The 12,500-nt window shown below is 42.7% G+C and overlaps 1 protein-coding gene across 1 annotated transcript in view; it reads right to left on the bottom strand.

The window, feature by feature from the left end:
- Positions 1-12,500, bottom strand: part of LOC308377861 (tripartite motif-containing protein 16-like) — a 17,921-nt gene that overhangs the window by 4,488 nt on the left and 933 nt on the right. Inside the window, exons 2-5 of the mRNA XM_080854623.1 lie at positions 5,166-5,261; positions 4,724-4,957; positions 2,391-2,550; positions 1,990-2,049 (exon numbers count right to left, since the gene is read on the bottom strand). Coding sequence (XP_080710749.1) covers positions 1,990-2,049; positions 2,391-2,550; positions 4,724-4,957; positions 5,166-5,261 — 550 coding nt within the window. The remainder of the gene's footprint in view (positions 1-1,989; positions 2,050-2,390; positions 2,551-4,723; positions 4,958-5,165; positions 5,262-12,500) is intronic.

Raw genomic sequence — 12,500 nt, forward strand, 5'->3', positions numbered from 1 at the left:
AGTTACTCTTATTCTTTCTCAAAGTTGAATTGAGAGGGACAGAGAAATACGGTTCCTCTTATTCTTTTTCAAAGTTGAATTGAGAGGGACAGAGAAAATGCGGTTCCTTGGATTTGACGGAGGTGTCAGTAGGTGCGTTTCCATTCAGCTCGTTCGCATTAACGATTCGCATTCACGGACGATTCGCATAAAACAAATGCGCATCAGCGACCGTTTCCATTCACCCGAGTCTTTAGTCTAATTTGGAGGAAGAGTTTTGTGCATGCTTGAATGGACACCCTCCTCTCTGCCGTCGGGACTTTTAATGCTGTAGCATTTGAGTTGTTTTGAATATAATTGCTAGAAGGAGAAGGCGTAGACGGTTTTAACATGTTTTACAAACTCACATAGCAGCGAATTCATTGCTAGTGATTCTTTAAAATTGGTGAAGGCCCACTTCACTGCCCAGCTGTGGGTCGAAAACTTCAGGCTGACCAGGTCAGGATTTCAAGAATTGTGCAACGGATAGGCCCTGCTGTGTTGCCTGAAAGTATTTGCTGCCGAAAGCCTGTCCCCACCGACGAGCGCATTGCAATTGCACTTTACAAACTTGCAACATGCGCGGAATACCGTGTTGTGGGCGAAACGTACCACTGTACAAAGATGTTTATATGCAGTATGCTTTGCCATCCGAGTACAAAGAAATATATTAAGTTACCATACCTGGGCGAGGTGCAAGAGATTGCGAACCGAAACAACCGCGCACACCAGGTCCGCAGGTGTTAGATAGAATAAAATCAATGATCACAAAACAAAAAAACAATAATTTACAACAACAACAAAAAAGTAGGCTACGTGTGGGGAGATAACATGTCCACGTAGTTTGCACGTAAATCAAGTTAATCAGTTAGCCTACAATAAACTAGGTAATGATGATGATGTTCAGGGGAAACAACACACCGCAAACATAGATATACTATAGCCTAGTTTATAACAGCAGGTGCATATGCTGCATGAGGTGTGGTGTATTAGCTGGCAGTTTGAGAAGCAGTAGAGGAACATCACATTCGGGGCAGACAGCAGCACGGTTGTCTCTCACTGCAACAGGACGTAGTCTACAGTCCAACTCCGAACATAAACAAATACACAAAAGACGCGAATCGCTCGAATAAACTGTTTCCATCTACGTTAAGCGCATTAACTAAATTCGAATAACCAGTTAATCCACCTCCCTCTGGCGAATCGAATTTCTATGCGCATTGGGGAAGTTAATGCGAAACGCACGCGTTTCCAACCAGGATTAAATATTCGCATAAAGATAATGCGCATTAAGTAATGGGATGGAAACGCACCTAGTGAGAAGCACAGCTGCAAGCCAGTTTAATGACCCTATTATGACGTCATAATGGCAGAGCCCTCTGCCATGCAAGTCTATGGAGAAAAAAGGGGATGAAAAAGAGGGATAAAAAAGGAGTGGCATGGGGTACCGCCACGAAAAGTCATAGCAGCTTGCACCGGATCGGGCCGGACGTTTTGGTGTTTGAATGGCGTCTCTAGCTCAATCGGGCGAGGAGGAGTTAGCTGCAAGAAAAACGTACGGAATAAAGAAAACTTGACGATAACAATACTGTGCTTCCCTTCGGGCAAGCACACTAACTACTGTTTCCTCCACCCATGAACTATAACAGCCATAATGAACTACTGTTTCCTCCACCCATGAACTATAACAGCCATACTGAACTACTGTTTCCTCCACCCATGAACTATAACAGCCATACTGAACTACTGTTTCCTCCACCCATGAACTATAACAGCCATACTGAACTACTGTTTCCTCCACCCATGAACTATAACAGCCATAATTAACTACTGTTTCCTCCACCCATGAACTATAACAGCCATAATGAACTGTTGAACTGCTTAAACATGTAGGACCATGTGATTGCTACTGAAACTTGACGTGATTTGGAATAAAGTCAACTGTATAAAATATGTTTGTGTCAAACTCACATTGTAGGAAATCCTCTCTGGTTGTAGGTTCAGGAGGCAAAATAGCCTGGACTTCAGTCACTATTGAGAGAGAAAGAATCATATTAGAAACACTGACTGGTGTTAATGTCAACATTACATCAACCTTCTGCTTTTATGTTGGCAGTAAATGTGTTCTCTTGTTGAGGGACATTATGAGTCTCCAGCGTCTTCAACCTTAAAGACCCTCTTAAGACAAGTAAACATGGAGACACCTGCAGAGTATCTCAGCTTCACCCAAATACAAAGGATACGTTACAAATATGTGACATTGAGAAATACAGGTTCCTGACGTTCACCATCACATTTAGCTTATCAGTACAATCCAAAGGGAAAGTATAGTAAGTAACTTTATGTAAACATATGCAAGTAATGTGATTAACCTGATGCAGATATCTTCATGACTTCCTCCTTGCAGAAATTCTCCAGCTGCATCTTTAGTGAGGAGACAGAGTTCTTCACAGCCTCAAAAGAGACGCCTTGGTTCACAGAGATGCAAGATAAGTCTTTAGACTCAGGTGTCTCACTGACTGACTGGAAAGTCTAAATACAGACACACAGAGATAGAGAAAGAGAGAGAGGAGGAAGAGACGACAGAGATGGAGAGGAAGAGAGAGAAAGAGAAAAGCTACATTCTCAAAATAAAGCGTCCACATATAAGTAAGTTATTAGTTTAAATTCAGTTGATACAGTTGATCAGGAAATTCATTGTAACTTGTAAAAACCACTCCCTCCCCCAGAGCCATCATCTCAGGCACCCCGCTGTTTTGGGCCACTCACAGAACCTGGGGTCCAGGCAGAGGTCAGCCTATCAGCTGATCCCTAGGTTCTGTGGGGGGTCGTAAACAGTGGAGTGCCACTGTCTATTGGCCACCACAGAGACTGTTTCAGGAAACCCACATAACTCTGTGGACAGTTTCCAGTCTCCCCCTGAGGCATGCCTGGACATGCATCTCAGCCCCTCTCGCCCCTATATAAGCCTGACCCCCTCTCTGGCCATGTTTTGGGAGCAGAGCTGGAGAGAGGAGTCATCATCAAGGAGTTCGTTGGACAATCAGAGACATTCACGATCATTCATGTGCCGTGCGTCATTAAGGTTAAACCACGGAGTCAAGGGTGGATATGAGTCACTTACAATGATAATCATATTCACGGTTCAATCACGGATTCATGGTTGAATACGAGTCCTTTTACACGGATAATCGTAGTCATCATTCATTCATCAGTCTTTCATGTCTATCCTGTCAGTCAAGGCTTGAGTGTGTGTGTGTGTGTGTGTGTGAGAGTGTGTGAGTGTGTGTGTTCAATAAACCAGTCATCTTTGGACCTTTGGCATCATCAATTCTTGTTCTGACCGGACAGACCTGTGGCGATTGTCACTCATCATTTCAGTAACTAGCTATACAGTCCTTTCTGGGGATCAACATCATCCCCTATTTTATATAACTAAAAGCTTACACTACAGTGCACACGAGTCTCTTTAGATATTATCCTATCATGTTTGAGATGTGAACTAAATGTAACATTATGAGCATCTGGGTGCAGCCTAAGCCTAACCTGGATATCATCCTTTGATGTGTGTGTGCAGCATCTGGATGTGTGTGTGCAGCATCTGGATGTGTGTGTGTGTGTGCAGCATCTGGATGTGTGTGTGCAGCATATTGATGTGTGTGTGCAGCATCTGGATGTGTGTGTGTGTGTGCAGCATCTGGATGTGTGTGTGCAGCATATTGATGTGTGTGTGCAGCATCTGGATGTGTGTGTGTGTGTGCAGCATCTGGATGTGTGTGTGCAGCATATTGATGTGTGTGTGCAGCATCTGGATGTGTGTGTGTGTGTGCAGCATCTGGATGTGGCTTCCCAATGATTGTGTTACCAAGGCCAGTCTTGGCAGCTAAGATGCGTTGTCTAGGGGTTAGTCTGTGTCCTGCCTCACCATGTAAACTAAAGCAAAGCCTCACCTACGTACTACACACTATCCCTACATGATGGGATCCTACCTTGTGTGGATGAGTGTCTGTGTGTCCGTGTGTGTGTGTATGTGTGTGTGTGTATGTGTATGTGCGTGAGTGTGTGTATGTGTGTGTGCGTGTGTGTGTGTGTGTGTGCGTGTGTGTGTGTATGTGTGCGTGTGTGTGTGCGTGTATGTGTGTGCGTGTGTGTGTGTGTGTGTGTGTGTGTGTGTGTGTGTGAGCACTCCCTGCCAGGCAGCTCTCTCAAACTGGCTAACAGCTAGCGGGATTAGCCCATGTTGTGATTCCTTAAATTGAAGTGTGTTGGTTGATGATATATTATGAATCCCAAACAAACCTTACACAAATGGTTCCTGAATCCCAAATGTCCAAATGCCACTGGTTTGCCCTGACCTACATGTGGCCTGACCAGAGAGGCCGAGTGGCAGGCACCTGTGCACCTCAAGTGCCTCCAAACAAACTGTGAGCCATGATGTCAGGGCAGATGTACTTTTATCAATGAATCAAGCCTCGCCTATCAGTAAGCTCAAATGTTTTGAGCGATAAATACAAAATATTTCTTTATATACACCGTAACTGCATGGGGTAAGCTATCTGTTCAAAGTGCTGTGGACTGTGTTATAATAAGAAGAGCAAGCTTCTTTCTGGAAACTTTGAATACAAATTTCCACCTAGGAATATATTCAACATAAATCAGTGCCCTCAATCATTCTGTGCACTAATAATCCATCATCAACACTGACCTTGAGGAAATGGATGTGATCCTCTGTGTGTGAAAGCTGCTCCAGCTCAGCATCTCTCCTCTTCAGGTCAGCAATCTCCTGCTCCAGTCGCTTCAGGAGTCCTTCAGCCTGACTCACCTCAGCCTTCTCCTGATCTCTGATCAGCTCTTTCACCTCAGAGCACCTTCTCTCAATGGAGCGGATCATCTCAGTGAAGGTCCTCTCACTGTCCTCCACTGCTGTCTTTGCAGAGCTCTGTTAGGAGACACACAAAGAGGAGGGGTCCATCTAAAGCAGCCCACTCACTCAGCTCCTCCACACAGCCTGGTACCCAGTGTGGCTCAGAGGAGCTGGAAAGTGGCTCAGCATTACAGACTCCTGACTGGAGGAGAGCCCTGATTGAGCCTGACATGGCTCCTCCAGCATCCAGCTGTTAACCTCATCTCCTCTGGTCAGTACTCACCTTGAGAGTCTCCACAGCCTTCCTCAGCTCCTGCAGCTCCTTCTCTCTCTCCTGGATTCTCTGCTGGATTTTACTCTGGGTCTTCCCCAAGTGTGTCTATGTTGAAGGAGTACAACACATCCACAACAAACAGTTATGGTGGCCTTAAATAATTATTATTGTCTGATAGCATTCCTGAAAGAACAAGCTGGTTAAACTACTGACCCTGACTGAGAGGTGATCTGTAGTGTTGCTGAATAGCCTATTGGTGAGACGCTGTTTCATTACAAGGCTTGAGAATAACACAAGACGTTTAGTCTTTGTAGAGCAAAACAGTGAACCATACATGCAGTAAATCTCTGTTTAATCATATTGATAGTTTCTCTTGTGAAGGTGATAGTGATGTCCAACACACCCTCACTGAGTGACCTGTGACCTCTGGGCAGTTGATAACCATGTAATGTCCTTCAGTCATAGTGCCAACCACCCAGGACTTTACTAAATGCCATTTCAGCTCCCTAATCACTGGGCTCATCTGAGAGGACTGGGCAGCAATATTGCAGGCAGAAACCATGATGTGCCCATCTTTCAGTGATGGGCAAGCTACTTGATATGTGTAGTGAGCCAAGCTACAAGCTACTCTACAATAAATTAAGCTTCACTACACAGAAGCTACCCCTCGTGAAAATGTAGCAAGCTAAGTTACAAAAACCTGTCAAAAGTAGCTTGCTACATTAGTAGCTACTTTTCAGTTAACAAGCCAAGTCAATGCACTTTAAAATCAACTCATTTTAATTTATAAATTCAATTCAATTTGATTTATATAGCTCCAGAACAATACATTTGTCTCAAGGCGCTTTACAGAGACGGGCTGAAACGAAAAATAAAATGACAATAATACAACTCAATTCCATGTAGGCTACTTGATGGTTGGTTTCCCTGTAATGTTACTAAACAGCCTGGTTAAGTCCACACTATTAAAGATGCAGACAATTTGTGTAAACACTTCAAACACAACACTCAATGTGAAATGTCACTTTAAACGGTCACTCAGTAATAACCCAACACAGGGAACTTATGTCCACAGTGAAACTGAACAGTCCGGGCAGTAAGCTCCACGATCTGGCTGTGCAGGGTAATAATGTGCGTAAGGCAGGTGGGTGTACGACAGTCAGAGCAGGGAGGGACTAACAGTCGGTGTCTTTAGAAGCAGTAGAGTGCAGGTCCACCGTTAGCGTGTGTGTTGTCCGCCATTTGCTGCTGGTAACCTGTGGCTTAAAAGTACTCCACTCGCATGGTTAGCTAATGACAAGAGGAGATTTTCCCTGCCTTACAGCTGCAGCTAGTTTGCCAAACTAGCACCCGGCTATGTTCAGTGGGCCACGGTATTAGTGCTCCCCTAAGGAGCTAAGTTCCGGTATTCAATAAGAGGAGGAGCGCACGATGCGAGTCGCCTCACCTGGTGAATGAGACGCGCATTGCATGCGATCTGAGGCGTAGAGCAAGAAGCGGGCCGCTCGAGGCGCATTGCGCATTGCCTAATAAACGTGGTTGACACGGCGCACATAGCCTAGGCCAGTGGTTCTCAACCGGGGGTACGCGTACCCCTGGGGGTACGTGAAGGTAGTCCAGGGGGTACGTGAGATTTTTTAAAGATATATTTAAAATTAGCCTCCATTCAAAAATCCGTTAAAAATAGTTATTATACGGCTCTTCAGAATGTTCCTAAAAATTCTGTTGATTTGTATCCATATGTGGGTTAAATGTCTACGTTCACAGGTTTGTAATTTCTTGATTCACACTGCGAAAAGTTTATGACCGCTGCCATTGGCAACAGGTTTTTTGCTTCTTTCATTCATTCCGCAAGTATCCGGTTGGTACGCAAGTCAGAAGGTTGGTACGCATTTGTGTGAAAAACAATTTTTTTCTTAGCGGAAATCACGAAATGGCAACAAACTCTTTAAAAAGAGGTATTATGGAGGAATGTCTTCTATCGTTTTGGCAAGTAACTGTATTATAAGCGCAATTGTTTTCGCGAAAACATGGGACCTGAACACACACAACTCCTGCTGCACACAGAAGTGCGTTGGCGCTCTCGAGGGAGAATACTCAAACGGCTGTGGGAATTACGATCTGAAGTACACACCTTTATGATTGAGCACAGATCACCGCATGCCACACAGTTGCAAATATGTGCTATCTGGCAGATATATTCAGCAAACTGAACGAACTAAATATATATGCAGGGAAAGGACACCAGCATTTTAAAACTGTATGACAAGGGAGGCTTCCTGAAGAAAGCAGAGCTGTGGAGAAGAGCCTCTGCACAGGGGAATATTACCTGCTTTCCTCAGATGGATGATTTTCTCTCTAGTGAGGATGTGGACAGAGCTCCAGTCAAGTTGGACATCGTGGGACATTTGACGAATTTGGTTAAAACATTTAATTTTCAATTTCCTACTTTCCTGATATGGAGGATAAGTCTACACAGCTGGATTGGGTGAAAACCCCATTTCTCTTGTCCGAAGCATGTGGAAGTAAGCTACCTGTCACTAATCTGGAAACACTCCTGGAAGTGTCATCTGACCGTGGCCTCCAGATGAAGTTTGCCACATCCACACTCACACAGGAGCAACCTGACCTGGGAGAGAGCGCTTTGGAGCAGCTACCCTTTGCCTCCACATATTTATGTGAGGCCTCTTTCTCTGCAATGACTGTGATCAAAACAAAGCAGAGAAACAGACTGTGCAGAAGAGCTTGATCACAGCAGTTGTCTCCCTGTCACCAAGACTGACAAAGATTTTCAGTGAAGCACAAGCACAAGTTTCTTACTAAAATGTAATTGCAAACGCCCTCAGTTCAATGCAACAATGTTCAATCTTCAGTGTTGACAGTTTAATAAATCAGACAATGATGGCATAGCGCTGTGTATTACATATTTTTTTTCAATCAAAAATGCTTTGCGCTGGTTAGGGGGTACTTGGCTCAAAAAATATTTCACAGGGGGTACATCACTGAAAAAAGGTTGAGAACCACTGGCCTAGGCTACTATAAACGTGGTTGAGACTCTTATTAAAGCTCTTACTCTTTCTCACAGACAAAACAAATAGCTACACGGTCAAGCAATGTCATTTATTTTTTAAAGAGACAAAACAAATAGCTACACGGTCAAGCAATGTCATTTATTTCTTTAAGAGGAGGAGCGCACGATGCGAGTCGCCTCACCTGGTGAATGAGACGCGCATTGCATGCGATCTGAGGCGTAGCGCACGAAGCGGGCCGATCGAGGCGCATTGCGCATTGCCTAATAAACGTGGTTGACACGGCGCACATAGCCTAGGCTACTATAAACGTGGTTGAGACTCTTATTAAAGCTCTTACTCTTTCTCACAGACAAAACAAATAGCTACACGGTCAAGCAATGTCATTTATTTTTTTAAAGAGACAAAACAAATAGCTACACGGTCAAGCATTGTCATTTATTTCTTTAAAGAGACAAATCAAATAGCTATATGGTCAAGCATTGTCATTTATTTCCACGGAAAAAACGAAAACGAATCCAACTTACATTACCACTGCACACTGACAACCTTACAGATAATGTATATAAGTTGTACTAGCATTTGTATTTAAAGTTTACAATTTAATCTACCAAATAACTCACCGTTAAACAATACAACTCCCACAAGTTGACAATGATAACATGACGCAAATGTTGCGCGCGCACATGTGATTGACAACACTGGCGCACACAGGGGGTTGTGGTCAGCTTTACACATGAACTTCCCCAAAAATCAAGAGGTCAAAAAATTAGATTAGATTAGATTCAACTTTATTGTCATTGCACAGAGTGCAAGTACTGAGACAACGGGTTCTTACCAGAAGTACAGATAGCAAGAGTTCAGAGTAGGCTATTCTATATTCTATAGTGGTAATATAAAATAAATAGATGGGATGTACCTATACAGTACAGATATGACAGTACAAGATATATGGGGTATGAGCAGTAGTAACATTGGCAGCAATAGTTGGTCATTAGTGCAGATATGATATAGGTAGATGCAAAGGGCTGATGCAGGAGTAAGTACATGTGAAGGTAGCAATAGAAGTTATGAATGAGGTAAGAGGCATGATAAGATATACAATGGTGGCCAAAATTATTAGAACACCTGACAGATCTGAGAATAATTACCTTTTTTTGCCTCCAAAACATGATTTAATTTCATAATGTTCATGAAACATGCAGATGGCTGTTCTGAGCACAACAAATACAGCTGCGGAAAAAATTAGGAGACCACTTCAAAATTATCAGTTTCTCTGGTTTTACTATTTATTGGTATGTGTTAAAGTAAAATGTACATTTTAGTTTTATTCTATAACCTACTGGCAACATTCCTACCAAATTTCAAATAAAAATATTGTCATTTAGATCATTTATTTGCAGAAAAATGACAATTGGTCAAAATAGCAAAAATGATGCAGTGTCTTCAGATCTCGAATAATGCAAAGAAAACAAGCTCATATTCATTTTTAAACTACACAATACTAATGCTTACACTTAGGAAGAGTTCAGATATCAATATTTGGTGGAATAACCTTGATTTAAAATCACAACTTTCATGTGTCTTGGCATGCTCTCCACCAGTCTTTCACATTGCCGTTGGGTGACTTTATGCTACTCCTGGCGCAAGAATTCAAGCAGCTCGGCTTCTTTTCATGGCTTGTGACCATCCATCTTCCTCTTGATCACATTTCAGAGGTTTTTTATGGGATTCAGGTCTCGAAAATTGGGCTGGCCATGACAGGGTCCTGATCTGGTGGTACTCCATCCACACCTTTACTGGCCTGGCTGTGTGGCATGGAGCATTGCCCTGCTGGAAAAAACACTTCTCAGAGTTGGGGAACATTGTCAGAGCAAAAGGAAGCAAGTTTTTCTTCCGGGACAACGTTGTACTTTGCCTGGCTAAGGTTTGTAAAAGACCATAAGGATTGAAAAAGCGGACTGGATGTTCTTCTAAGTTCGTCTTCTCTGATGAGTCCGATTTCACAGTAGGTGCAAGACTCTCTGGCTTGTAGGCCTCTCCAGGTCTCCGTCTAACCATCAGACGACCATGTGTTGGGCAAAGCTGAAAATTGGACTCATCAGAGAAGACGAACTAGAAGACCCTCCAGTCCGCTTTTTTCAATCCTTATGGTCTTTTACAAACCTCAGCCAGGCAAAGTACAACGTTGTCCCGGAAGAAAAACTTGCTTCCTTTAGCTCTGACAATGTTCCCCAACTCTGAGAAGTGTTTTTTCCAGCAGGGCAATGCTCCATGCCACACAGCCAGGCCAGTAAAGGTGTGGATGGAGTACCACCAGATCAGGACCCTGTCATGGCCAGCCCAATTTCGAGACCTGAATCCCATAAAAAACCTCTGAAATGTGATCAAGAGGAAGATGGATGGTCACAAGCCATGAAAAGAAGCCGAGCTGCTTGAATTCTTGCGCCAGGAGTAGCATAAAGTCACCCAACGGCAATGTGAAAGACTGGTGGAGAGCATGCCAAGACACATGAAAGTTGTGATTTTAAATCAAGGTTATTCCACCAAATATTGATTTCTGAACTCTTCCTAAGTGTAAGCATTAGTATTGTGTAGTTTTAAAATGAATATGAGCTTGTTTTCTTTGCATTATTCGAGATCTGAAGACACTGCATCTTTTTTGCTATTTTGACCAATTGTCATTTTTCTGCAAATAAATGATCTAAATGACAATATTTTTATTTGAAATTTGGTAGGAATGTTGCCAGTAGGTTATAGAATAAAACAAAAATGTACATTTTACTTTAACACATACCAATAAATAGTAAAACCAGAGAAACTGAGAATTTTGAAGTAGTCTCTTAATTTTTTCCGCGGCTGTATCAGATGAAGTGAGTCCTACTGTTTTTATCCACATTTATTATTTAATATGTGGTACGCCCACCTTTTGCAGCAATTACAGCAGCACATCTCTCTGGCATAGAGTCAATATATTTCTTGAGAACTTCAACACAAATGTTATCCCATGCCTTCTGCAACTCAAGCCAAAGGCTTTCCTTGGAATTTCCAATAGATCTGTCGAGTTTATTTTCCAACTTGCCCCGAATTTGCTTGATGGGTTTGAAGTCCAGACTTTGAGAGGGCCGGTCCATCATTTTCAATGTTCCAGCAGATTCCTTGTCGCCAGTAGATCCGGCAATAGTTAAAATAATGTTTAGGGTCATTGTCCTCTTGGAAAATAAATCCAGGCTCAATAAGATGTCTCCAAGAAGGAACTCTGTGCCTCACCAGAATGTTGTGGTATACTTTTGTATCCATGATGCCATCAATTTAGCCAAAGTCACCTGTTCCTGAGGCTTAAATTGCACCTCACACTATAATACTACCCCCTCCTTGTAAACTGTTGGCAAGAGACACTAATTTTTATATCTCTCCCCCTCACTTCGTGGAACATCCACGCTTTGCTTGTTGCCAAACTATTCAAACCTGGACTCATCAGTACACAACACTTAAACCAATCTTTCTTTGTCCATTTCTTGTGTTCTTTTGCAAAATTCAGGCGTTACACTCAATTGTTCTCTTTCAGTAATGTTTCTTTGCTGCTATTCTGCCAAAAAAACCTTCTTCTCCCAGTTTTCGACGGACAGTTCTTGAAGACACTGTTGCACCATTAGTCATTGTGATGTTGATCTTGTAAAGTCTTTTTTAAGAAATAAATCACATTGAAATAAATTGCATTGTGAATTTTATTTTTCTTTCGAGCTTTAATAAGAGTCAACCACGTTTATTAGGCAATGTGCGCACGCAATGCGCCTCGAGCGACTCTCTTCGTGCGCTACGCCTCAGATCGCATGCAATGCGCGTCTCTTTCACCAAGTGAGTCGACTCGCATCGTGCGCTCCTCCTCTCATTGAATACTAGTTCTTACCTGCCCCTAAGACCCTAATTCCCGGACGTGTTGGTTCCTCCCCCATTGAATGTCACCCCGTGACACACATAAACATCCTGTCTTCTTAATTTGTGTGTGTTTGATGGCTGCAGGGAAGCGAAATGTGCAGGAGAAAATAGCTTTCGAGGACGCTACTTCGCTACTTGATCAATAAAAGAGCTTAGCTACTGAAAAGTTACTTGGTTTTATAAATAGCGACGCTACCGCCAAATGTAGTTAAGCTAGTGCGACGCTACTGCCCATCACTGGCATCTTTATATAACATACTGTAAAATAGAGTAGAATTACAAAATGGCCACAAACATAACACATTAAATGGTATTTCAGGCTTTTAGTGTTGATTTATTATCTAGGTACAGTTTATATATAATAGGAGATTGTCTG

Source organism: Sprattus sprattus, assembly GCF_963457725.1.
Source record: "Sprattus sprattus genome assembly, chromosome: 16".
Classification (NCBI taxonomy): Eukaryota; Metazoa; Chordata; class Actinopteri; order Clupeiformes; family Clupeidae; genus Sprattus; species Sprattus sprattus.